This window comes from Cebus imitator, unplaced genomic scaffold (genome assembly GCF_001604975.1).
Source record: "Cebus imitator isolate Cc_AM_T3 unplaced genomic scaffold, Cebus_imitator-1.0 Scaffold168, whole genome shotgun sequence".
NCBI classification, from domain to species: domain Eukaryota; kingdom Metazoa; phylum Chordata; class Mammalia; order Primates; family Cebidae; genus Cebus; species Cebus imitator.
Window position 1 is genome coordinate 1,761,183 of NW_016107483.1, and position 27,939 is coordinate 1,789,121.

General features: G+C 35.3%; 1 protein-coding gene across 1 annotated transcript; it reads right to left on the minus strand.

Annotated features, from left to right (window-relative positions):
- Positions 1-17: 17 nt before the first annotated feature.
- CHMP2B (charged multivesicular body protein 2B) lies at positions 18-27,939 on the minus strand. The gene is made up of 6 exons (XM_017544231.2): positions 27,683-27,939; positions 14,048-14,139; positions 10,745-10,939; positions 5,649-5,751; positions 1,884-1,990; positions 18-1,690 (listed from the first exon to the last, which is right to left on the minus strand). The coding sequence occupies exons 1-6, from the start codon at positions 27,714-27,716 to the stop codon at positions 1,580-1,582; spliced, it is 642 nt and encodes a 213-aa protein (XP_017399720.1). The 5' UTR covers positions 27,717-27,939; the 3' UTR covers positions 18-1,579.

A 27,939-nucleotide genomic window follows, 5' to 3' on the forward strand; every position in this document is an offset into this window, starting at 1 on the left:
ATAAGGAAGAAAAGGACAACAATAATAAATCTTTATTGAGATTTTTTAACAAAATAATTTTTAAAAACAAAAGCCCCCGCATGTAAACAAGAAAGTAAATAAGTTAGATGGCATTATTATGTACATTCAAGAATCAAAACATGTTCTGGTAAACATTCCATAATCCAGTAAAATGTTTTGACCCATCACTGTTAAGAGAAACTGTGTATTTAATACTATCAATAATGAAACCTAATCTTTGAACATTATAAAATGGTTTATGGAATATAAACTATACGGTTTAGCTTTTTCGTTCCTCCTAGCAATCCATGTCACATGTATTCTAGTCCTAAGACGTATTCTGTCAATATTAGTCCAAAATGTCCATCATCCCAAATTAACCAGGTTACACCTATCTCCTCCAGTTTTCATGGTAGGATGTGTTAAAACCCATATATCACAACATCATTTTTCAAAACTAACCTAATTCTAAATTCTAACTAGTCTGACACTCCTTCACGTTCTCTGTCTACACATTCATTAGATATCATGGCAATTTACCTTAAAAAATACTGCTAATACATATTTAGACAGTAATTTCTGGTAAAATTATAGTTTATTTATTAAAAAAATGTTATTTTTTATTTTTAAAATGTAGGTCAAGCATTGTCATTGTTGTAGTACTTAATTGAGAATAATGGCTTCAATTTAGAAGATTCAATATACACATTAATACAGTTCAAAATTAAAGTTTAAATTATAATTCATAAAATCAATTATAATACTCTCATTTTAGATGGGCAGAATATATTGTTTTCTTACTATAAAGTGTTATTTATTCATTGTCTATTTTTACTAATTATATTCAATTCACTTTTACAAGCTTAGAAAAGAGCCAGGATAATCTTTGCATGAGGCCCTGATTTCAGTATAAAATGTCATTCTTTTCTGCCAGCCGAAATAATTTAAAGATGTGCACAATAGGTCTGTGTGATGTAAGGTAGGTGCCAAGCACATTTTGAAAGGTAATAAACTTACCAACTAGAATGTTCTCCCAAAGGAAAAAGAACAAGTTATTGACAGTTTTTGTTTAAGACAGATGTTTAAATAGCACTCTTCTTTTTGACCATTTAAAAATAATTTGGCAACTGTAACTGCCTATGGTCATAATACATAATCGTTTACAAAAGACAAGCAACAGATACAGAATTAACAATACACTTTTAATATTTTTACAACCCTCTTTAAGGTGGTGCCTAATGGCATTTAACAAGAGTTTATATTCAGTGAAAACGATTTTAGAACATAAACTGACATGAAGGAATATAATTTCTCTGTGCCATGCAAAAGAGAAATCAACTTTTTACACATCATCACTCCTAAATAGTTCTAATTAAAATCCAAACTGTTCCTATTTTTGCATCATTGTCATTCTTTGGCAAAAGATTCAAAATAGCCATGGGTTAGGAAACAACTGTTCACTCATGGTCTTCATTTTTTTTGTTTTTGCAAAATACATGTGTTTTGTAAAAGAAATCTGCACTGTGCTTAGTTTATACTACATAGTTATAAGTAAGCAAAATATTGTGACTTTCTTTGACTAATCTACTCCTAAAGCCTTGAGTTGCCGTTCAATCTCTTCATCAGAAATTGTAGCCTTTGAAGTAGAGGCAGATGGTAAACTTCGAGCAGCCGATGGGGCTTTGGCCATCTATAGTAAACAAAGAAAAAGAAAAACGTGCATTAGGAAACATTTGGACTAGGACATGGAATGTGCTGTAAAGAGGTCTAATTTACTTTTGAAACAGAAATAAAAACACGCACCTCATAGTAAAAACAAAACAATTAAGTGACAAAGGTGGTAGGTAGAAACTATTCCAACTAAGGAAAGATAATGTTCATACCTTTCCAGAAATTTCAATTCCAATTTCATCAAGAACTTGATTCACAATATCCTGGCTTTCTTCCTCATCATCAGAACCGTCAAAGATGTCATCAAGTGTATCATTGACTGGGGGACAAGGGAGAAGAAGCAACTCAGTTACTTTCAAACAAACTTCAGGTTAGATTTACATATTTACAGGCTAGCCCAACTATTTTGTATATTACAAAAGACAAATTCAGTAAACAAACTAAAAAAAATCCTTCAAAATGTCAGTGAAGTACATTGATAAATACATATTTGAGCCATTAATTCTGGAATAATGTTCATTTCAACACAAATTATCCTATAGTAAATAAGTCTCTGATTTTTTCAAAATTACATCTAATAGACAAAAACCATATGATATTCACAGCTACATGACTAAGATTTTAAAATATTATTTCACAAATTGTATCCATTAAGCTGGTAGAGGAAGAATATACAAGTATAAAAATCCTGTAAATATCTGGGAAACTATTTACTCTTTTTACCTCTATAATCATATTTTTATACTTCTTAAATTTACATTCAAGATATAGGGAGAATCATCTAAAGAAATCTAATGTTCAATATTTTATTAAATTTGTCCAAAGAATGATGTCCAATTTAACAGGATTATTACTGCTACAACCTTTTCTTCTTCTCTTCCCTTCCCAAAGTATTTACTGAAAGCACTTTGTATTGAAGGCATCATGTTCAGTTGTGGGAAAGCAATTTCTGATGGATTGAGATTATGCCTTTTTTATCTTTGAAACCGGGCACCTAAGTACCTGAAATGCAATACAAATACAATGGGTATACAGATGGAGAAAAATAAAGACCTCGGGTAGTTCACACTTGAGTATAAAAGAAAAAAATTAAGAAGCAGATTGGGGTAAGTGAAAAGACAAATGATTATAAAGTTTCAGAGGAAGAGATGACATCCAACTGGAGGAAGTAACATGTGAAGTAATCTGGCAAATATACATACAGTTTAAACACACTAAGATACATAAAGAGAACAGCATGGGCAAAGTCACCGTGATGCAATAGGGACACAGGCAAGAAAGAGTAAGTTCTTCTGTTTGGTTGTTATTTAAGATACATAAATGAAAAATGTCTGGGAGAAAAAACAATTAAAGCATCTAGCCTGAAACTGTTCCTCTCCTGGTAGAAAGGCAAGACAGGTAACCTAGTCTGATTTCCTTGTAATCATGTTGGTAACTGGGGCTCCTGGCAAACAGACTTAATATTTACTAGTGAGAGAGTCCTTGTCTGTGGAATGCTCTGACCAGGGTGTCCTGGTTTAGGACTGCTATAGTAACAAACCTGCAATCAGACTCCCTGGAAAATGTCACATCAGGTAGGCAACCATCTAGAGTATAAACTGAAGATGTTTCATAACCTAAATACTCCCTTCTTGTTTTTGATTTAAAATTTGGGGATTTTACTTTGTAGTTTTCTGCTTACTACAAAATAAAATTTAATCGGTATGCTCAAAGGTAAGTCCTTGGAAAAAAATAATTTAGCAAGCAGTATAGTTACTCAGATGTAACTTAGCAAAGAAATACAGGAGCTGCCAAGTCCAGGTCACACAAAGTTTATAAGGGCCCAAATAAAGAAGTGGTTGCAGGAAAAAAGGAATGAAGTGGATAGAAGAAAAAGATTAGAGAGGTGTAATCAGACTAACAAGAATGCTTTCAGAAAAAGTGCAATAAAACTCATCAGAGGTATACTATAAAATTTCGCAATGATCTTGTGTCTTAAACTTGAATGTGAACAAGCTTTGGAGCAACATGGCGGAATAAAAATTTCAAGCAGAAAAAGATAAGTTGATTTACATCTTGAATTTGTTTTTGGATGAAAATATTGCTAGTGTACTTTACTAGGTTATTATAAACACAAGTAACCATCAATAATCAGTATTATTTCAGACTAACTTGCAATGTATTAAAATACAAATGAGAACTTCAGTAGGTATGACAGATACATGATTAAGTAAGGGTTACTGATTCTTTTAATTATAGCTTAACGGAAAAGTTAATTTCTCTGGTGAGAATTGTCATCACTGGCATTGGAAACCATATGTTAAATACTATGAACATTATATAAATAACAATTCTCTCAGTCATTAAAAATTCATTGATAATGTTTCAACAACCTGAAAAAACTGATATCAGAGTTTTCAAAATAAAGGCCTAAAGTAAAAACTACAGAACTTTTGGAGCTACCAAATATAAATATGCAGTATTATCACCAATGAGAGGAAAGAGACTATATGAAATAGAATACTAGAACAATAATGAGTTTATTAACCCTGGTAACTTAATTAGATACTATTTTATACACTAAATGTTACTTACTAAAAGCTGTTAAACTAAACTACTGACAGATAAGCAAGGCTAAATTCATATATCCCTACATAGTTGTAAAACATTTATTTTTGTATTTTGTATTTTTTATAGTTGTAAAACATTCAGAAAACATCTTTTCAAAACAATGCCAGTTTTCGACATAATATAAGTAATGATTTAATACTGATCAGGGTTCAATGAGGGGTCAGTCATTGTCACTGGTGTAGTCTTTATAGAAGGAATTGGTAGTACAAATCAAAAGCCTTATAAAAGTTAATATTCAAAAGAGATTTAAGAATTCAGTCAAAGATAATACTTAAACATAATTTTTAAAAGATTATCAAATACATTAAAAATTTTACAGCAATCTTATTGATCAATACAATAGCATGATAAACTAGGGTATACTGACGTTAAATAATATTAAAGCTTTTTTTTTTTTTTTTTTTTTTTTTTGAGATAGAGTCTTACACTGTCTCCCGGGCTGGAACGCAGCGGTGTGATCTCAGCTCACTGCAACCTCTGCCTCCCGGGTTCAAGTGATTCTCCTGCCTCAGCCTCTCAAGTAGCTGGTATAAACAGGTGCCTGCTACCATGCCCAGCTAATTTTTTGTATTTTTAGTAAAGACAGGGTTTTGCCACGTTGGCCAGGCTGGTCTTGAACTCCTGACCTGGTGATTCACCCAACTCAGCCTCCCAAAGTGCTGAGATTACAGGCGTGACCCACCGCACCTGGTCTTAAGGCTATTTTCTAAAAAGACTTCAGAGAAGATTTAACGTCAAGGTCATGAGTACATACTTGTGTTATACTATTATGTTTCTAAAAAGCAAGATATTCCTAATTGTACATGGAAGGTGATCTTCCTTTTGTAGATCAAGATTATAAGAAAATACAGAAAAATGTACAACATTAACAGTAACTACATCTGGGTGCTGTGATGATTTTTATATGCTCTGTTTCTTTGTATTCTCTGTATTTCCGCCATAACATGTAATGAGTTTCTATTCAAAAAGACAAAAACTAAATATTAGAAGACTCTTGTGAGATGGGGAAAAATGAGAATAAAAACAAAAGAGCTCCATTACCTCTACTTCTAATACAGACAAATTGATAGTATCGAAGAGTCGACATAACTCTGAAACTACTTAATTCATGAAGAATTATTTACCTCATGAGTTGGTTTTGGTATACTAATCAATAAAGAAAAACTGCCGAAGCCAATATGTAATAGAGATGTGGAGTAACATATTTTATACCTTTTCCTCAGTTAAATGCTAATAGAATTTTGAGCCTTTCATTTTAGGTTTCATCATTTCTACCTTCGTGAATGAGAATAAGAGATTGATAGTAAATAAATGGCTAACTCAAAGATGAGAAAACTATACATTTCATTACAGCTTATTAAACTTACTCATTTCTTCAGTCATTTCCATTTTCATGTTTTCCTTCTGGAAATTCTGCATTGTTTGTAATGTTTTCTGTGGATCCATCTTCTTGTTTACAGCCTGCATTGTCTACAAACATATTTACAAGATTCATGTTAGTTCCATAATTATGAAAATTTTACTATGGAATAAGTCAAAAGGGAACACATCAAATATAGATAGGCTTTTAAAGGATACCCATCCTGCCGCCATCAAACATAGAGTGCTAAATAGTCTAGAAAAAAATGAAATAGTCATTTGGAAACCATCTGCTTAACATCTATATAATAAAGGCCAGTGTGAAAAACCTCATCTGAACAACAGGCAAGAAATCATATAATAAAAAAATTATCAGCATAAAATCCTTTGCTATTCAAATAAGAAAATTAAATTTACCTATTCATGTGGCAAGTAGGTACTATCGATAAATTTTTAAATTTAATTTTTATAAACTTTCATTAAAATTTTTAATGTCCAAAGGATTAGAAGATATACTAGCATACATACTTAATCTAGTAACACATTTAAAACCATGGTTTAAAGAAACATAAAAATGTGAGTTTTGAAAATTATGTGAAAACAATTCTCTTACATTATATACTCACAACTCATTTCATTAAGAAATTAATGTTCCCTAGTACCACCAAAATTTATTTACAATCATGTGCCATGTACTTACAGTTAGTTAACGGCCAACAGCATACATGACAGTGGCCTCATAAGCTTACTGCATTTTTCCTGTATCTTTCTTATATTTAGATATGTCTAGATACACGTATAATTAAACCATTATGTTACAACTGCCTATAATATTCAGTACAGTGTAGCCTAGGACCAACAGGCTACACCATATAGCCTAGATGCATAGTAGGCTGTATCACCTAGGTTTACAGAAGTATACTCCATAATATTTGTACAATGATAAAATTTCCTAAGGCGAATTTTTCAAAATGTATCCCTAATGTTAAGCCAGACATGACTGTATTTTTATATATATGATGCATAATATAAATAAACATATATGTATGCATTATATAGTTAATTCAGTATATTAAAAGAAACTATACAACAGAAAACTTGTTGATTTCAAAGATATGAAGCAAACAGTCCTTTTTCAACTGTATGCAATGCTGTAGCCAAAGTAATCTTTCCAAGTATGATGCAGCATTCCCCACACCCCTTATCGCCCCCAACACACCTAACTCTCTACTGGCTTTCCATTACTCTTAAGTGCTAAAAGCCAAATACCACAATTTCCCTACAAACCTAACAGATTAACTTCTGCTTAACAAGGCAGTCTCATTTTGCACTATTGTCCTCTAGACACATAACTTTGGTTCCTTAAATGTGCTATGTTTTCTCCTGCCACAGGACCTTTACATGTACCAGTCCCTCACTTTGAATCCTCTTCACTACTTGCTTTCACTCTCAACACACTTTGCATTTCGGTTTACATACCACTTTCTTAGTAAAGTAGTCCCTGACACCCCAGATTAGAATAGACATGCCTATAAAATCCTAGTCAGGATATATGAAATTTTATATTTATTGGTATAACTTAAATTACTTTAATTGCAACTTACATTGTTGTTGTAAACAATACTAATGATAATGATGATGGTGATGATGGTGCTGTTGATAGAGTAGCTAATGCCTATATAATCTCACCAGGCACTGTTCTAAGTACTTTACATATAATACTATCAAAGTTACATGACATTTAAATCTGACAAAACTTTACGTGCTAGGTATTACCATTTTCCCTCTATTACAAATGGAGAAGGAGGGCACAGAAAGGCAAAATAACTTACACGGGGTCACACTGTTACTATGTGGTGTGAGGTCAGAACCCAAGCAGTTTGTCTCCAGAGCTCAAGTTTCCAACCACTACACAAGCTACTTCCCCACGGGCTTCCTCTTAAATAGACTGTAGCTGCATGAAAGTTAAGCTCTTGTCTAATTCTCCTTTCCACTTCATCTCCATCTCTACCTAAAAGACCTAACCAAATATTTGCTGAGTTAACACGTCTAAGAAATTTAAATGAGAATTTCAGTTCACACAGGTCCACATGGTAGGACCAGATTAGGTGGTCCACATGGTAGGACCAGATTAGGTAGCCCACCAACTTCAGAATACTGAAAATGAGTAATCTTTCCCTTCAATACTACTAACAATTTCTCAGGCTATGTATGTAATCTTCATAAATGATCCTTTCCCCAAATTAGATAATTAGTTGTGTTCGTTTGTAAAACCAAAACAGAAAAACAAAAGTTTTTGCATTAACAGTGTTTTTCACTACAAAATAACTAAGATTCATGAAGAAGTAGTTAACTGAGGCTGAGCACGCAGCGGCTCACACCCATAATCCCAGCACTCTGGGAGGCCAAGGTGGGCAGATCATTTGAGGCCAGGAGTTTGAGACTAACCTGGCCAATAATGGTGAAATGCCCTCTCTACTAAAAATACAAATATTGGCCAGGCATGGTGGCTCCGGCCTGCAATACCAGCTACCTGGGAGGCTATGGCAGGAGAACCACTTCAACCTGGGAGGCAGAGGTTGCAGTGAGCCAAGATTGTGCCATTGCATTCCAGCCTGGGAAACAGAGTGAGACTGTCTCAAAAAACAAACAAACAAACAAAAAGAATAAGGAAACGGAGAAACAAAATATATACTGAAACGTTCTCTCCTTTTTCTTTTTTTTTTTGAGACAGAGTCTCGGTTGCCCAGGCTGGAGTGCAGTGGCCTGATCTTGGTTCACTGCAACCTCTGCCTCCCAGGTTCCTGCGATTCTCCTGCCTCAGCCTCCCAAGTAGATGGGATTACAGGTGCCTACCATCATGTCCAGTTAATTTTTGTATTTTTAGTAGAGATGGGGTCTCGCCATGTTGGCCAGACTGGTTTCGAATTCCTGGTCTCAAGTGATCCACCGCCCTGACCTCCCAAAGTGCTGGGACCACAGGCATGAAGGATGGTGTCCAGCTTGAAACTTTCTCTTTTTAAAGATTATAACATGTCACTGTACTTTTTGTACTTCATAAAATGGATGCATTCTACTTTTTATTTGCACAAATGTATTGGGTACGTATAAAATTTTGTTACATGTATACAATGCATAGTGATCAACTCAGAGTATTAGGCTGTTTATCATCCAAGTACAATAGATTTTTGTGAACTATAATCACCCTACTCTGCTATCAAATAATGAATTTATTCCTTCTAACTATGTTTGCACAGCATTCAACTTTCAAGTGCTCTTATGTCTAAAACACAATTACAGTTACTATTCCTTATTTGTGGATTCCATATATGAGAATTTACCTATTCATTAAAATTTCTTTGTAGCCTCAAATGAATACCTGCAGTGTTTTAATGCATACCTGCAGTGTTTTAATGCTCATCTGTGGACATGTGCAAAGTAGCAAAACATTTGAGTCGCCCGACATGCACATTTCCAGCTAAGGTCAAACCAGGTGATATTCTGCCTTCTTACTGAAAATTAAGTGTCTTTTCCATAGTCTATTTAGTGTCATATTTTTCTCGCTTTTGTGGTTTTTGTTGGTGATCTCACTGATTAAAATGATCCCCAAGCATTGTGTTAACATGCTGTCCAATGTTCCTAAGTGAAAGAAGGACATGATGTGTTTTATGCAGAAAATATCTGTTAGATAAGCTTTGCTGTGGCATGAGGTATAGTGCCATTAGTCATGAGCTAAATATGAGCAAATCAATTATTAAATGTGGCATCTTTAAACAGAAACAGTTAGGTGGAAATTAGGTGATGAAAAACAAAGGCTCACAGAGATATAATTCTGTATTTCCCCTGGGAGCAATGGTTTGATATGCACTATTTCAGTGCTTCCGAGTTCATGGGACATAACTACCATGAATAACAAAAATCGCCTGTATACAATTTCCCTAACATAAACCTTGTACTTTCCTCTGAGGCTATCTTTTTCTTTTGCACTTTGTATTCATACTTCCTCTTCTCTACATCTAGTATCTACTGATATTCTTAAAACCTCTGTCTTACGCATGGTCTTTTAGATTATCCTATTCAAGGTCTGTGCAGTTCATAAAGCTTAGCAAGACTGATATATAGTGGGTAGGTTCCTAGAGGCATAACTTAAGCTCCCCCAATTGAACTATAAAATTTGTGAAAGCAGAGCTTCTGTCTTAACATCTTTTGATTACTAACAGTATCAAGAAGTGCTTTATTTGAGAACTGGAAGACTCAGAGTCCTTTAAACTCTACAGTAAAAACACTGATTTTAGATATATAAAAATGTGTTTGTGTATGTATGCAGTAAGTTAAACATAAGTTCTAGAAAAACATAAGTTCTGATAAATCTTCTTACTATTCATGTGACCTTCTGACACATTCATAGAAATGAATCCAGAAAAATTTATCATTCAAAAGTAGTCAGCACATATAGCTTAATGGGATAAGAAAGTCAAAAATGTTCTGACAATTCGAGGGGAAAAAAAGCAAATACTTTTTAAAGTCAATTTTATAAAATTAGAAGCTACATGTGATCCTCAGAAAATGGGATTGTCGGCCAGGCATGGTGGCTTATGTCTGTAATCTCAGCACTTTGGGAGGCTGAAGAGGGTGGCTCATCTGTGGTCAGGAGTTGAAGACCAGCCGGGCCAACATGGTGAAGCCCCATCTCTACTAAAAATACAAAAATTAGCCAGGTGTGGTGGCACACACCTGTAATCCCAGCTATTTGGGAGGCAGAGGCAGGAGAATCACTTGAACCCGAGAGGCAGTTTGCAGTGAGCCGAAATGGCACCACTGCACTCCAGCCTAGGTGACAGAGCAAGGCTCTGTCTCAAAAAAAAAAAAAAAAAAAAAAAAAAGAAAAGAAAATGGATTGTCCTCAAACAAGAACTTGTGTATTAAAACATATCATCAAAGAATGTAGAAGTAATTACCTAGTATTATAACCTGCTTTACTAAAAATTACACACATTTTGTACCACATATAAACCAAGAGGTGCTTTTAAGTCTGATTGCAATGTTGATATTTAAATATCATTGATAAAATTATAAATCTATGGATATAAAGGCTCTCACTTACTTTTGCTGTGGTAGACATTGCTCCAGCCATCTTCATTTGGGAATTCATCACTTTTGTTTGTGTGGACATAGAAGTAACTTTTGAACTTACAGCAAAAGTTCTTGTCTTCTGTTTCCGTAGATGCACAAGTTGTTTTGCTAAAACTCTACAAGCATCCTTATTACCAATCTTGGCCATTTTCTTAATTTCTAATTCCTAAGAGAGGAAACAAACAGAAGAAAATAAAATCATTGAGAGGTAGTCTTCAATAATTTATTTCAGAAGAACAGATCTAATATGCATAACAAACCCTTTCTCCCCGATCATGAAGGGGGGAAGAGGCTATTATAAAGTCACAGAGCAGAAGAGTGATCTCAGAAAGCAATTTAGCCTACATGTTTACATGGGAAGGACAGAACTAGTACCTTCATCCATGAATACAAAGCAAGTCTACAAAAACAGTGCACACCTAGAGCCCAAAAGAAAATTTTAAAATAAGAAAAAAAGACAGTCCAAAAGAAGGTAAGGGAAAATGAACAAACATACAAGCAAAGAGTTGGTGGGACAGTGCAATAAAAAGCAAGGTGACAGATATAAAACTAATAATATAGATAATTATATTAAATAAAATAGTCCATTTTATACCTCAATTTTAAGACAGGCTGTAAGATTAGATAAGAAAGCAAACCCAACTACATGCTATCTCAAGATACCAACTTATACAAAAACAAAGTCAAGTGAAAGGTCAGAAAAATACATGCTATGTACATACTTATCAAAACCTGCCAATCTGGAGTGGCTATATTAACAGAGATGAAATAAACTTGAGAACAAATATTTCATAATGATAAGGGAATCAATACATACAGATATCAGGACAATCTTAAGTGAGTATGTACCTAATAAAAGTGCTTCAAAATATATAAAACACAATGGACAGAACTTAAAGGAGAAACAGGCAAATGTAGAATTAGCATGAGAAATATCAACAACTCCACTCTTAAGCATACAGTCTAATTGTTTCAAGTAGACAGACAACCTGCAATGATACAGAAGGCTTAAAAAACATTATCACCAATTTGACCTAATTGACATTTGTAAGAAACTCCAACATTGAAAGCAGAATATATACATTCTTTACAAGTGTACACTAAACAATCACCAAAATATTCCATATTCTACATCAGAAAACAGGGCGCAATAAATTTTAAAGGACTGGAATTACACAAAGTAGGCTCTCTAACTACAATGAAACGCAAAATTAATAACAAAAATATGAAAAGAAAATCACAAGAGAAATTTAAAAATAATAGTTCCAAATAAGTCATGAGTTAAAGAAAAAAGCACAGAGGAAATAATATTTTGAACTTAATAAAGTGAAAATGCAACATCTAAAAATTTGTGAGTTGCAGCCAAAACAGTTCTCAAAAGGGTTTACAGCATTAAAGTTTGTATTTGAAAAAAATAAATACTTCAGGAGCTTAAACATAACAGAAAAAAGTACAACTAAAGAACTAAAACTATAATATTTCTAGAAGAAAACAAGAGAAAATATTAGTGACTTAAGGTTACGCACTCGTAGCTAGTACACTAAAAATAAATAGTACACTAAAAGTACTAATCAGAAAAATAGTACACTAAAAGTACTAACCACAGAAAAAAGGATGAGAAATATTAACAACTCCACTGTTAAGCATACACTCTAATTGTTACAAGTAGACAGAAAATCTGCAATGTACAGAAGGCTTAGAATATGCTACCACCAATTTGACCCAACTGACATTTGTAAGAAACTCTAACACTAAAAAAAAAGAACAAAAGAATAAAAAATTGTACTTGATCAAAACAACCCAAAAAAAACCCTTTTATTCCTCAAAAGACACTTAGGAAAATGAAGGACAAGCTTAAGAACTTGGAAAGAATATTTGCACAACATACACTTAATAAAGCATTTGTTTCCACCATATATAAAGATCTATTGCAACTGAATAAGAAAACAATTTGATGAAAAAAATGTGTAAAATATTTGAATAGACATTCTGGCAAAGAACAAAGCTAACTGGCAAACTGGTACCTAAAAAGATGTTCATTAGTGATTAAGAAAATGAAATTTAAAATAACCATCTACTATATACCCAATAAAATGGCTAAAATTAAAGACTGTCAACTCCAAGTAGGTGAAATAACTGTAACTTTCATACATTGCTAGTGGGAAGAGAACATTACAGGTACTCTGCAAATTTTTTGGCACTTTAATTTTAATTTTTTAGCAGTTACACATACATTTACCCTATGATCCAGCAATCTCACTCTGAGGAATATACTCAAGAAAAATGAAAATCATGTCATAAAAACTTTGAATGAATGTTTAAAGCAACTTTATCCAATTAACCAATACCTGGAAACAACATAAACGTCCACTGACTGGTAAATAAACAAATTGTGAAATATTCAAACAATTGAATAATATTCATCTATAAAAAGTAAGTAACAATAATGCATGAAACAGCACTGATTAACCTCAAAATAATTATGCTGAGTGAAAGATGCCATAAAAAAGGAGTTGACACTATATGATTCCATTTACATAAAATTCTAGAAATGAAAACTCACCTACAGTGACAGATCAGTATTTTCTTCATCGGGAAGGAGGGCAACAGGAAGGGATGGGTAGGAGGGATTTCCAGGGGTATAAGGAAGCTTTTGGGGAAGATTGGTATGTTTATTACCTTGACTGTAATATAATGATTTCATGAGTTTATATGTATGTCAAAACCTGTCAAATTGTACAACTGAAATATGTACAGTTTATTGCATGTCAATTATCCCTCAATAAAGCTGTTTTTTAAAGATTTGAGGCAACATACACATAAAAACATAGCATAAAGAATATTTCAAAATGAACCAGACTAGTCTATTATAGAAGTATACTCATTGTCAAAGACACAATGATCTTTAAAATATCAAGCAAGACTCCTATGAGTTAACACATTTTTTTAAAAACCTCCCTTTGTTTTCCATGACTATTTTATCTTTGCTGTTAAGAAGGTGGATCTGTCTTGAATAATATTTCTTTCTAGACACTCATGACTCTCACAAACTGAAGAATAATTTGATTCTATAATCAACAGAATACACAGAATCCCGATAAAAGTCAGCAGAATGATGCAATAAACAAAGATAAGATGTGAACATCATTAACTGCCATTTCTTAGTAAATCACTTACCACCTGCCATGTGTCTTTTTCCTAGTTAGCTAATTATTCCTACAGTAATTTCCAAATTTGTTTGAAAAGTTAAAGTGAAATTTAACGTTCTACTTACCAGCTGTTTTTCTTGTTTCTCTAAAGCTGCTCGATCTCTGATTATAGCCCTCTGTGTACCTCGTAACTCTCGATTCTGTTCCTTTATTACATCTAGGAGAATCACAAAAGAAACTAAATTTATGGGTTGTAAAATTTTCAATACCATTTAAAATACTGGATTCAGAGATCATCACTTTAAAAAAAACTTAGATTGGCCAGGCACAGTGGCTCACACCAGTAATCCCATCACTTTGTGAGGTCGACGCAGGCAGATAACCTGAGGTTGGGAGTTCGAGACAGCCTGACCAACATAGAGAAACCCCGTCTCTAATAAAAACCAAAATTAGCCAGGTGTGGTGATGCATGCCTGTAATCCCAGCTACTTGGGAGGCTGAGGCAAGAGAATCACTTGAACACGGGAGGCAGGGGTTGCAGTGAGCCAAGATTGCAACATGCACTCCAGCCTGGGCAACAAGAGCAAAACTCCATCTCAAAAAATAAGTAAACTTAGATTTACTAGATGTCAAAATGTTTTTATTTTACTTTAATATGCTAAAAAATTAATTAAATATTAAGAGCTGAATTATAAATATTAATATATAAAGAATTGACAGCAGGTGAATGGAAATATGCTACAGTCTGAGATTTAGACAAAAGTATTAAATACAATAAAATATTCACCTAGATAAATGATTAGCATACAATGTTTTATATTGCACATATATATGTCACACACACACATACACACACACACCCTTTTCATGTCTCCTGACTCTAATACTATATGAAATTTAAGAAGGAAGACAGGTTATATGTTTATTAAATCTTTTTGGTTTTCTGCAGTAAACATTAACAGAGTGAAATACCAGACCTTCCAATGAAGCAGATCTAGATTGGAATCTCACCTCTGTCACGTGATCATCATGATTATACCTTGGAAAAGTTAGTTAATACTCTAAACCTCAGCTTTCTTTTTCATAAGGAGTAAATAACACACAAATGCTCTAATATACTGCAAGTATCCTCTCAATCATAATATCTTTCTAATTTCTCTGAATTCATTTGGATTCTTTAGTCCTGATGGACTGTAATCTGGGTTAGTTGTTAACAAACAGTGGTTTCTTCAAAAGATCAGATGTCATGACCTGGGAATGTTAATTCTTGGCAACCCTGATCTCTTATTGTCAGAAATTTTGTTGTTACTTATATTACACAATTTAATGTTCATAATAATGCTATGGCATTTCTATTATTTTACTATAAGAAAACTGAATGTTAGGAAGGCTGAGTGACTTCCCCAAGGCCACACAGGCAGCAAGCAGTAACACCAGGTTTGGTTGGATCCAACCATCCTGTCTCTTGAACCAGTGATCTTAACTACTTTATTAGACTAACTTTTTAACAAAGAGATTTAAAAACAACAACAAGAGAAGGAATAGTCTCTTCATCAAATAGTGCTGGGAAATCTAGACATCCATATGAAAAAAAATAAAGTTGGGCCTCTACGTCACACTGCATACAAAAATTAACTCAAAAAAAAAATCAATAACCCCAACGTAAGAGCTGAACCCTTTGAATACACAGAAGTAAATCTTCATGACCTGCGATTTGGCATTACATTCTTAAATATGACACTAAAAGCATAAGGAACAAAAGAAAACAAAAACAGATAAATTGGACTTCATGAAAATTAAAATTTTTTATGCATTAAAAGACATTATGAGGCAAAAAGACAACCCAGAGAGAAAGAGACAATATATGCAAATCATGTATCTGAGAAGAGAATGGTATCCAGAATACATTAAAAAATTCTTATAACTCAAAAAACAAAATAAAAACAACCCAACTTTTAAATGGGCAAAAGGCTTGAACAGATTTTCTCCAAAAAAGACACATATATGGCCAATGAACACATAAAAAGGGTGCTCCACATCATTAGTCCTAAAGAAAATACTACTACTTCACATGCATCAGAATGAACAAATAATTTTTTTAAAAAAGGAAGATAACAAGTGCTATTGAAGATGTGAAAATCAGAACCCTTGCATATTGCTCCTAGGAATGTAAAACGGTTTGGTTGCTATGATTAACAGGTTGGTGATGTCTCAAAAGTAAAACACCAAATTACTGTACGACCTTCTAATTCTACTCTTAGATATTTACCCAAAAGAAGTGAAACAAGTATTCAAACAAATACTTCTATATGAATGTTCACAGTATTATTAACATGAGCTAAAAGGTGGAAACAACTCAAATGACTACAAAGAAATACACAGATAAACAAATTGTTGTACAAAAATACAATGGAGTATTATTTAGCTATCAAAAGAAATGAAGTACTGATACATACTACAATATGCACGAACCTCAAAAACATTATGGTAAGTGACGATGCCAGATAGAAAAGGTCACAATTTATGATTACATTTATATGAAATATCAAAAGTAAATCCATACAGAGCAAATTGGTATATTACAGGGGTTAGGGAGAAGGGAAAACAATAAGTCACTGCTTAATGGGTACAGGGTTTATTCTGATGTGATGAAAATGTTTTAGAACTAGATGCAGGTAGTGTTAACACCCCACTGTGAATGAATGTACTAAATGCTACTGAACTGTTCACTTTAAAATGGTTAACGTTATATGAATTTAACTTCAATTAAAACAACAAAGCCAAAAATCAGTATCTTTTTAGGATAATTATAGTTAATATATTGTTATAGTAGTTACAGTTAATAGTTATTAGTCATATTATTGATAAAACTAATCAACCATAATGACTTTTCTGAATAAAAAAATAAGATGTCAAAGCTCCTATATCCTACCTATGAGACATCTACCGTACCTCCATTGCTTATTCGGTTTCTCAATTATATATTGGTGGACATCTAGTGCTTAGGATTTACTAGTGAGGTATTCTACATGATGTTTAAATACAAGTATATGAAACCATAGCGTATCTCTAATAGAGATAAAGAAAGTGGGGGCTTTCTCTCCTGCCACCTACTTTCTTCTTCTATAATGACTGGGACTTGATGGGAAACACACATTGCATTTAAAAGAGAGGGAGTGGATGATCCACAGATAAATATATTTGGCTAATGTTGAAAGTGAAAAAGAAATACATTTATTTGCTTCAAGGTTTCTGGGAATGTTTAATACACGGGTATGCATTGTCAATCCCGAAATGGAGAATATATCATAGATTACTAACCAAATGTATTACAAATTGTTTTTAAGAAGTATCTATTAATATTTCCTAGACACTAGTGTCTCCTAGAGCATTGGTTGGAACATGCTGTATTAGTTTGCCAGGGCTGCCACAACAAAATATCACAAAGTGGATGGCTTAAACAACAGAAATGTATTTTCTCACAGTTCTGATGGCTGAAAGGAGTCTAGGTGCCAGCAGGTTTAATTTTTCCTGAGGCCTCTCTCCTTGACTTGCAGATGGTCATTTTCTTGCCATGTTCTCAGATGGCCTTTTCCTTGTGGATCTTTCTCTTCTTCTAAGGATAGCAGTCATTGAATCAGGGCCTCATCTGACTTTATTTAACCTCAATTACAGCCTTAAGGGCCCTATTTCCAAATGCAGTCACATGAGTGGTCAGAGCTTTGTCATATGAATTGTAGGTGATGGGGGGAGGCCCAATTCAGCCCATAATACACATCTTTCCTCAGACATCTATAGACTAATCCCAAACAACAAAATTGCTCTCATTTTCCTGATCTTTCAAAGGAATCATGAACCTCTTCATCCACAACACTCAAACACACCTAATCTTCTTCTGGACTTAGTTCCCTATTTTGTCAAAGCCAATGGACTGATAAAAAATACATTTACCACTAACCACACTGTGTCCATAAAAATGTGCTCTAAATTTTAAACTCAAATAATAAATGAGCTTCTGGAATACAACCCCTTTGTGTACTAAGGACTCCCTAAACTCAACAAGTATAAGATGAAGTGGCAGTATCAGATAGTGATGGTGTGTTTTTCGTTTTTTTGTTTTTTGAGACAGAGTTTCACCCATGTCGCCCAGGCTGCAGTGCAATGCATAATCTTGGTTCGCCTCCCAGGTTCAAGCGATTCTCCTGCCTCGGCTTCCTGAGTAGCTGGGATTACAGGCAAGCACCACCATGCCTTGCTAATTTTTGCAGAGACGGGGTTTCAACACGTTGGCCAGGCTGGTCTCGAACTCCTGACCTCAAATGATCCACCTGCCTCAGGTTCCCAAAGTGCTGGGATGACAGGCTATAGGCGTGAACCACCACATCTGGTTGTGATGACGGTCTTATACAAGCTACAATAATACTGTTCAGAAAGACAAGCCACTATACTGAGAAGTTAAATTGTGGCCAGATAATTGACACAGGTGCACAGCAACTGCTGAAAGTTAATATCTAAAATTCTATCTACATACATATTTTTTCATTACTAGGGTGAAATAATTAAAAATATAAATTTGGTCTTTGTACTGGGTTCCTGTCACAGAGGGCATAAAACCCTTGGAATTTCCTGAATGTTAGGAATGTCTTTTGTTATTCATAACATGCTCCTTTGCACCATACCTGAATATATGGGGTAGGTGTGGGAGGGCAGCCTCAGAATGAGATTGGTCACCAGAAAGACTAAACACTTGATTAGAGGATGGAAGCTTTTAACTCCACCCCCATATGTCAGGAGAGGTGGGTGCCTGAGATTAGGTTATAAAAACACTTTGACAAAGAGATTTAGAGAACCTCTCAATTAGTGAACACACTGATGTACTAGGAATATAGCACACTCAGAGAGGGCACGGAAGCTCTGTCTGCCACCCTCGACCCTTGACCTATGGATCACTTCCATTTGGCTGTTCCTAGTTGTATACTTTAAAATAAACCAGTAATAGTAAATAAAGCACTCTGCTGAGTTCTGAGAGTTATCTTAGTGAATTACCAAACCTGAACATGAAGTTGTAGGGAAACCTAGTCAGTCAGAAGTACTGGTGGCAAACTAACTGGGACTTTTAAGTGGCATGTGAACTAGGGCAGTCTTGTGGGACTGAGTCTTTCACCTATAGGGTATGCCCTAACTCTAGATAATTAGTGTCAGAACTGAACTGAATTGTTGAACACCTAAGGTGCCTGAGAATCAGACTTGAGACTAGATATAATCATCTTTATTGAAAAACAAGTATTACTACATGCAAATTCAACAAAACACGTAACTTAATTAAAATAGTCTGATTTCATTTTTCTCAATTTAATGTAACTCTATATCCCATAACAGTAACTGTATATCATAAAAGGAAAAATAAAAAAAATTAACTACTGCATATTCCACAGCCTTATAGTTGTTAATAGGCTTATTAATATTTAAACAGTTCTAAGCTATAAACTCAGAGCGGCTAATGTTACATACTAAAACATAATTGTAACACTTTAAAACATATTATGGTACGTAGGAAAAGACAGTAAAACATATTTTCATATGAAACAATAGAAATATGCTATAAAACTAACAAATTACTCTTCTTTTTTTTTCAAAACAATCCCTATATTAAATCCACATTTAATAATTTGGTCTTCTAGATAATTCAGAAGGAATAATCTGAGAACAGTCTGAGACAATTTTAATGTTTTTACAGCCAAGTTTATTATCCACTAGATTTATTTCTTAGTAGGTATGATTTCATTCCAAGATTGCAATCTCTTTAAGAGAAGGGAATACATGTGTTTATTTATTTGCTTGTTTGTAGTCCCACCCTTCTTCATGCAAATACCATCCCAATATATCATACTTAGTAGCAAACTAAGGGAGTACAAACATATGCACAGAAATGTGAAAGGATTCCGCTTAGAGGCATATTTAACACATGCCGTTAAAATATAAAACAAAATCAGTTTTCAAAAAAGATAATTTAACAATGGTAAAATCTGAACTATGATAGGTAGCTTCCTACAATGGAAACGTGCAGCACTGAAATAATCAGCTATTTCCCTTTAACTTTCTACTTTCCCCCTTTTTCAATGTAAGGCAAGATCATGGCAGAAACATGTACAGGGTACTGTTGCCACCTAAGAAAGATGGAGTGCTTGACTCCTGTCTATCCTCTGCTTATTTCTTCAGGCAGATAAGGGTGTACACTGAATTCTTCATTCTCTAGGACTTCATCTACCTTGTGGTTTGTTATGAATCACATCGTAATGGGTGGTAATAGAAAAGTTCACATTGTGAAAATGCCAAAGGTACATAAATATGACATGGTATATTCTCTTTGCTACCATTCAATGAGATAAAAAGGGTCTGAAGCCTTGATTGATCTACCACCCTCTCAAAGCCCAGCACAACACTCAGAAAAGGCCACCCAGGCGAGCTCCACTCTGGGCATTAAAAGCCTATCTCAACTAATTCAGGTTCTTCTTACTGAAGGAAATACACAGGTCTACAGCAGAGTGTAAGATCATGGACTTAAGTCTTGGACTTAACATTTGGACACTAGGTGTTTCTGCCTTTTTTGGTTCTGAGTCAATATGGTTTATTTGCTTACAAAAATAAAAAGTCAAAAAATAAAAGAACAAAAACAAAACAAAAATGGTCTCCCATATGGTCCAGTCTAGTTCACTAGAATTCTCTACTTGGGGTTTGAGGCCAAGCCCCAACTTGAATCATGCCTGTTCTCCCTACCATTGGTTTAGTTACAATTTGTACATTTGAGGATAAAAGCGAAAAAGTAATTATCAAGTATAAATATGGACATTCATTAATTTGTGAGTAATACTATTTAAAGTGCCTTTCTTTTAAGGAAACGTGGGTGCTATCTCAAGCTAGCAAAGCAGTTCAGGATGAATGCCTCAGAAACGCTGAAACAGTATGTGAATCACCACCGTTCAGCAGGATTCAAGCTGATCTATCTACTAGACAGTATCTACTATACTGTATGTCGTGTTCTTCACTATAAGGTTATAACAGACTTTTTAATCTAATAAGCCAAATTTCCTACAATTAAATGTATTTCTTTTGATAAAATACATTTTTATCTATGTGATTTTTATTACCTATCAGTTACTCTAAACCTAATCAAAATATGAAATGAGAAGGATCAAAATGTTCTCATATCCTACTTTACAATCTCCATTAACTGGTTTTAAGTTATCAAGATATCCAGAGAAGTAGTAGCTTCTACTTTAAACTTTACCAGCAAGCTCTGTAACAGCTGGTATCAGTGGGAACAGTGGGCATTGTGACACTGGTAATATAATTGGATAAACTCTAACCGTGCGATGGATACAAGAAAAGCCCAGAGTGAGTGCGAGATGAGCTAACTAGGCATGATGAAGCTTGCCAATGAACAGTAAAGTAAAAAGAGGTTCTGGCTATGTGAAGATGTTTCATCTTCTTGGGTTGATGAGAAAAAACTGCAAAAATACTACAAACTCAAAAACTAAGGCATTAAAAGGAAGCACTAAAGGTCACTATCTAGAGAGTGCTGGTTCTAGGAACAAGATTTACTCAGACGCAGAAGGAAAATGACAGTCAGAGTGGGTGAGAAGTAATTAGAATTTGATATGCAAACCAAATTTGCTTCTCAGGTTTTGGGAATAGTATTTCAGAAACTCAGGGACAAATATTATCAGTTTAACTAACCAGTTTTAATACATGGTAAAAAGAAAACAAAACGTAACTATAGAAAACAGAAAGAACAAAGGGGAATCATGGCTACAGCTTTATTCCACCTATATATGGTCAAGGGAGTCAACCAACATAAGAATCAGGTTTAAGTTGAAAAACAGCAGGACTTGGGAGAAGCAAAATACTGAAGAGAAAAGGTGACAGTCAAGCCGACTCATATGGCAGCATAAGCGGTAGTAAAGATGAATTTTCCTACTAGTAACTCTCAAGTCACTCAAGCCCTGAGGAATTCATCTGAACAAATTTATTATTATCAAAATGGCAGTGTTTTCAAGAGCTAAAAGAAGGTTTAGAGATGGGCACATGTCAGCAGACCTTTGAGTCTCATTTACTCCTCAAAGACAAAGGCATTAGCAACACCATCAATAAAACTTCAGTTCAGAAAACTGTCAAAGCGTATTTTTCAGCTTAAATGAGAGAGTTAAGAGGGAATGTGCCCTGGAAGAAAAGCCTCACAGGCCAATGGGCCTGAAGACAGGAAATGGTAGCAGGAAAGGAAAAGTCTGTCTTTGGAGTCATGCTGGGATGCAGAAATACAGAGGGAACAAATTTTTCCTACAGAAATATCTGTTCTGAAAGTAGGGAGAATGTTTTTCTAAGAAAATGCTCAGAAAAGTATACTGTGTTCCTGAATCTCATGTTCAATTATTTTTTCTTTGGTATGTCAATAATGTAGGGGTTAAGTAGAAAGTAAAACTTGAGGTTTTTAAATATTCAGAATAAGGAGCACTATAGGGACACACCGCATCCTGGGAAACATCTGAGTTCTGCAGGTACCACCATGAGAATGGTGTATTTTATTCTGGAAGACAGAAGAAATGTTTCTGAAAGGTATTCCGTTTTATTTCCTTTTAACATTAGAAATGTGGCATCACAACTATCTATTGACGGGGGATTTATCCCAACTTCGTCAAAACCTCACACTTTCCGAACTTTGGACAGCTAGCATATACAAATAGCATCCCAAAGAGGCAAAAGCCAAGAAGCTTTGCTCCTCTTCTCTCTGTAGTGTTCTTCAAATTATCTCTAACTTGCACTAAAGTTCACAGTGGGTGGCAAACTGTGGATGTAGACTATTCTAAGCCCTGGATGTTAGAAATACTACTTTGGTGAGTAAATGGTATTATTTTAGAGATTTCATCTCTAAATTAGAAACTATTGCAGATATATTTTCATTTCTGCTGAAGACTCTGAAACCCCTTACAAATATGGAATGTGGAAGAGACTCAGAATAAGCATCATTCAACTTTGAAAGTGCAGGAGGATCTACTACAGTTCTAGTGAATCCAAGTTAGAAAGAAATGCTACAAAAGGGGAACTCAAGGAGTGAAGTACTTAATACAGACTCAAGAAGAAATAAACCTGGGATAGTTCAGGTTAGCTAGAGGAAGAGAAAAAAGGAATTCTAGGCATAAGGACATCATAAGCAAAAACATGACAGGGTGAGAAAGAGTATGGTAGATACCAATGAATAGAACAGTGCTGTGGGATACTAAAATGCCCAGAGACATGGCTAGAAAGAAAGGGAAGGGCTAGTTCAAGGAGAGCCAAACATGCATTATTAAAACACTCACAGTGGATCCTGTTGGTGTCAGAGACTTCATAAACAGGTTTACACTGAGGAGAAGCATAGCCAGATTTGGGTTCAAGTTTCAATCACATACCCAACTTTATGGATGAAGGATTTAGGGGCTGTGAAGCTACAGGAAAGAAAAGCGAAAAGGTGATAGAGTAAAGTGCAAGGTAAGTAGGATCTGAATTAGAGAAAAGAGTTGCAGTCACACAGAGGGAGATCCTATGTGTCCAATATTTAAGAAGTAAAAGAAGCAGGACCTGGTAATTAGTTGATGGTAGAGGGCAACACCAAGAACTACCAACCCTGGAAGAGGAAAACTCAAAGGATATGATGATGAATTCTATTTGGGATCTCAAGTTTGAGATATTGTGAGATACCTAGGTAGAGGTATTCAGCGAACTGCCAGACATCTGGCCTGAAACTCAAAAATACATCTAGAGACACAAATTTGGGATCCACCAGTACTTAAGTTATAATTATAATAGGAGTAAATAAGATCATGCAGGAAGATAATACAGTTAGAGCAATGGCAGCGCAGGATAGAACCAAGAAGAACACCAACATATAAGGGGTAGGTTTAAGAAAAAGAAAGAAAAAAGAAAAACCAAAAAGAAGAAAGAAAAGGAGTGGTCAGAGGAATTTGAGGAAAATTAAGACAGTGCTATATGTCTTAGAAGTTAAGAGACAGAACTTCCGAAAATAAATTATCAGGATGAAATGCAAAACATAGGCCCAAGAGATGATCACTAATAATGGCCATTAGATTTGACAGCCTAGAAGTTACTGATCATCTAGGCAACATCCCATTACATGCCATGCAAGACAAACTGCTACAAGGTGGGGGAGGCAGTCTGTTAAGTAAAGAAGTGGAGTTAAGACATCACTACTCCTTCAAACAGTTTAGATGAAAAGCAGAAAGAAACTGACCATACTTCTGAAGAAATGCTCTGTCCAGGGGGTGGGTTATTTCCAGTTCCACCACCATTAGAAAGCAAGTTCTACCACTAATTTCAAAACGAAATTCTGGATCTAGAAAGAATGTAAACGTTGCATGGTAGCTACCAAAAGTTGAGAATTCCATGTGCTTGATAAGAGGAGCAAAATTAAACTGTGTCATCTATCAATCCCTAATAAGAAAAAAGTAATAATAATACTCAAAGGGATGAGGTCCTAGCTCTGACACTTAATAGCTGTATAATCTTGAACACATGACTTAATCCTTTGCTTTTCTCATTGTATAAGGACATGACATGACTACTTATGAGTTTTATGAGAAATAAGATACTGCATGCACAAGGCTTAGCACTGTGTTGGTTTAGTCAAATTTGTCTTTACTGAGGTTAAAAGACAAAAATTATATAGTGCTTAAAGAACTTCACTTTTTGTTTTCAGACGGAATTTTGTTCTTGTCGCCCACGCTGGAGTACAATGGTGAGATCTAGACTCACCCCAACCTCTGACTTCCGGGTTCAAGCGATTCTCCCGCCTCAGTCTCCCAAGTAGCTGGGATTACAGGCATGTGCCATGACGTCAAGCTAATTTTGTATTTTTAGTAGAGACAGGGTTTCTCCATGTTGGTCAGGCTGGTCTCGGACTCAGGACCTCAGGGGATCCACCCGCCTAGGCCTCCCAAAGTGCTGGGATTACAGGCGTGAACCACCATGCCCAGCCAAGAACTTCACTTTTAAGTCATGTTTAGTTGTGCATTTATGACAAGTCCTAGTGGGATCCTGATTTACAGGTTCATAATCAGCTTCCCTAATAGGTCACTATTAGTCTACAAAGGAGGAAAAAAAAAAAAAACCACACTGCAGATAAACATACTACACTATATATATGTACATGCTTACACAGGCAAAAGGAAATCCAAGTAGTAGTCAACTGTAATTTCAAATTCTAAAGAGTCTTTCTCTTCTCTTGAGGTATACCTCTCATTAATTTCTTTAGCAAAGCATACACTGCAGATTTGTTCATCTTTGTGTCAAAAATGAATTAAACCTAACTCTGAATAGTAATAAGTGCTGTAATGTTGTCTTCCTTTTTAATTTACACGTGCAGTAGTCTTTAATGATACAGTATATAACTCTTCCAGCCAATCCAAACAGAAAAAAGATTCAATTATTCACCAGACCTATAGGCAGTTACTTATATATCAGAATTTCATTACTACTGGAATGGATTTAAAAGTCAGCATACAATAAAAAAGCTCATGATCAATCCAAGGATCAGAGATAAAGAAATAAAAATACATTAAATTTCATATTCATAATATACAGCCTCATTACCAAGAAGAATGCTGTCACCTTTTAGATAAAACAAAACAAAAAACCTTCCTTTCAATAAAACAGGATGTGAAAAAAGTAAAGCTCTATATCAAAATAATGAAAATACAGATCTATTTATTAAGATGTCAGTAAATGATTGGAATTGACACAATAATGTAAGAAAACATCAAGTATGCATCTTGGTAGTTTATAATAAATGTACCTGCTGGCCAAATTTAAATTTGGAAATTGCACATATAGTTAATTTAGTGGCATAGTTCCTAGCAAAAGTCCTTAAGATTTTTACAAATAAGACTATTCAGCAAAACGTTATTTATTGGAAGAATTAACTGCAAATGAGTATACAGTTAAACACTCATTGCACACCCCCACTGTCTTTTTTTTTTTCCTCTCCTCTACACTTCAAGTACAATAGTCACTAGATTTCCAAAAGCACCAGAAAGCACATAACTGAGATTTAGGTCTTTGAAAATATTTGACAGGTATTAAGTAATTAAAACTAGAATGTTTGGCTTTTATTGTTAAAAAAAAATTAACTGTAGCATCACAGTAAGGAAGACGAAACCATTTTTCTTCCATTTAGCAAATTCTCACCATATAAAACTAAACAACAAAAAAATTTTAACTATATAAAACTCGAGCAACAAGAAAATAAATCGTTTCCCCCACCCCCACTCCCTAGAGTACTATAAAATAAGTGAAGCTCACAACAGTGGTGGCTAAAACACTGAAAAAATAAAGTGCCATATTAAAGATTAAGCAGCATTCTCCTGAAAAGCACACATAAAATCCATCTCACATAATTGTATCACATTGTATATCAAGTTAGTAGTTATTCCAGGTATTAGAAATGGTACTTCTTAATAAAAAGTCAATAAATCAGAAAAAAAGTTCAATCACCCAGATTATGGAAAAATGTATTATGTCATGTGATAAATCAAAGATAAAGTGGCATTATGTGTTGCAATGAAGAATAGAGCAGCAAGGCAGAGACAGCTTCTTTGTTATCCTCCCAAAATAATTTTGCTGGCATTGGAATAGTCAACACAAAGGAATGAAGGAGTTACTTCCAGGTCTGGACTGAGCACCCTATTTGTACCAATCACTGTCTAGCTACCACTGCTCCTTTTGTGGCAGAATTAGACCGTTACAAAGAAGTGATTCTTTGGTTGAACCAGCAAAAACCTAGACTAAACGTACAATGGGGAACACAATTTTTAAATAACTTGAATGAATTTAATTCATGGTAGCAGTCAATGAAAATATCATGTGTTATATAAACACATTATAGGCATCGCAGATGAGTACCATAAAACTTGTACATTCCTTTACATCCACTTTTTTCTCCTCTTAAGGTGATATTAAGCTAAATCGGGGAAACAACGCCAATTATCTTTACATGTTAAACGTCTATGAAGACAATATATACCCCATCACTTACTTTAGTTGGCAAAAGATAATCATAGAAAAAATCCATTACGAAAACTAAATCTGGGCAAGTCCCTTGGGTTTATTTTTCTACTGGGGAGAAAATACCATTATGAAAACTAAATCTGGGCAAGTCCCTTGGGTTTATTTTTCTACTGGGGTCAATCAAGAAAGCATTTGTTTCACAACTCTCCACTGATGGGGTGTTCTTGAAGCAACCGACCCAGACCCAACTTCATTTCCTAACTGGAGCCTGTTATCCCCTCCTCACTCTATTCTGAGACTGAAGGTTTCCTGTCTGGATGCCTACAAGTATTACATCTCCCAAAAGAAGAGCAACAATCAAGCAGAGGCAACCAAGAAATCCATCAGATCTCCAAGTGTAATGGCACTCAGGGCCAGCACTACCCCGCTGGCCTCCTCGAAACGCTCAGGACCCTGCTGAGGAAAACCCGAGGGTGCGGGCAGTGTGAGGGGAGGGAAGCAACCAGACTGCCTAGGTGAGCCTAAGGTGAGCTGAGTCAGAAGCAAGAGGGAGGCAGAGAAGTGGCGCAGAAAGGGCGGTCACCTGTGGGACCACTTAATCCAGCCCCGCCTCCAGGGACAGCAGCCACAACCGCGGCCGGCAGACCCCGAAAGACGCCGGGAAAACCCAGAGCTGGGCCCCTTCGGCCGCGCCCGGAACTCACCATCTACGGTTTTCTTCTTGAAGAGGCACGCCATGGTTAAAGACCGCGCCCGGGCGGCCCGGCTCGGCCCGATCCGGCCCGACGCTGGGGAAGGACTGGAGGAAAAGCACAGGCCCTTAGCGGGGTCGGGGTGGCGGAGCTGAGCGACACCGCGGAAGGCGGGTATCCGCAACTACCGCAGCCGCGTCACCCGGGGCTCAGGTGACCGGGAACTAAGACACTTTTCGGAGAAGTCACTTCTAGGCGGCGCCTGCGCG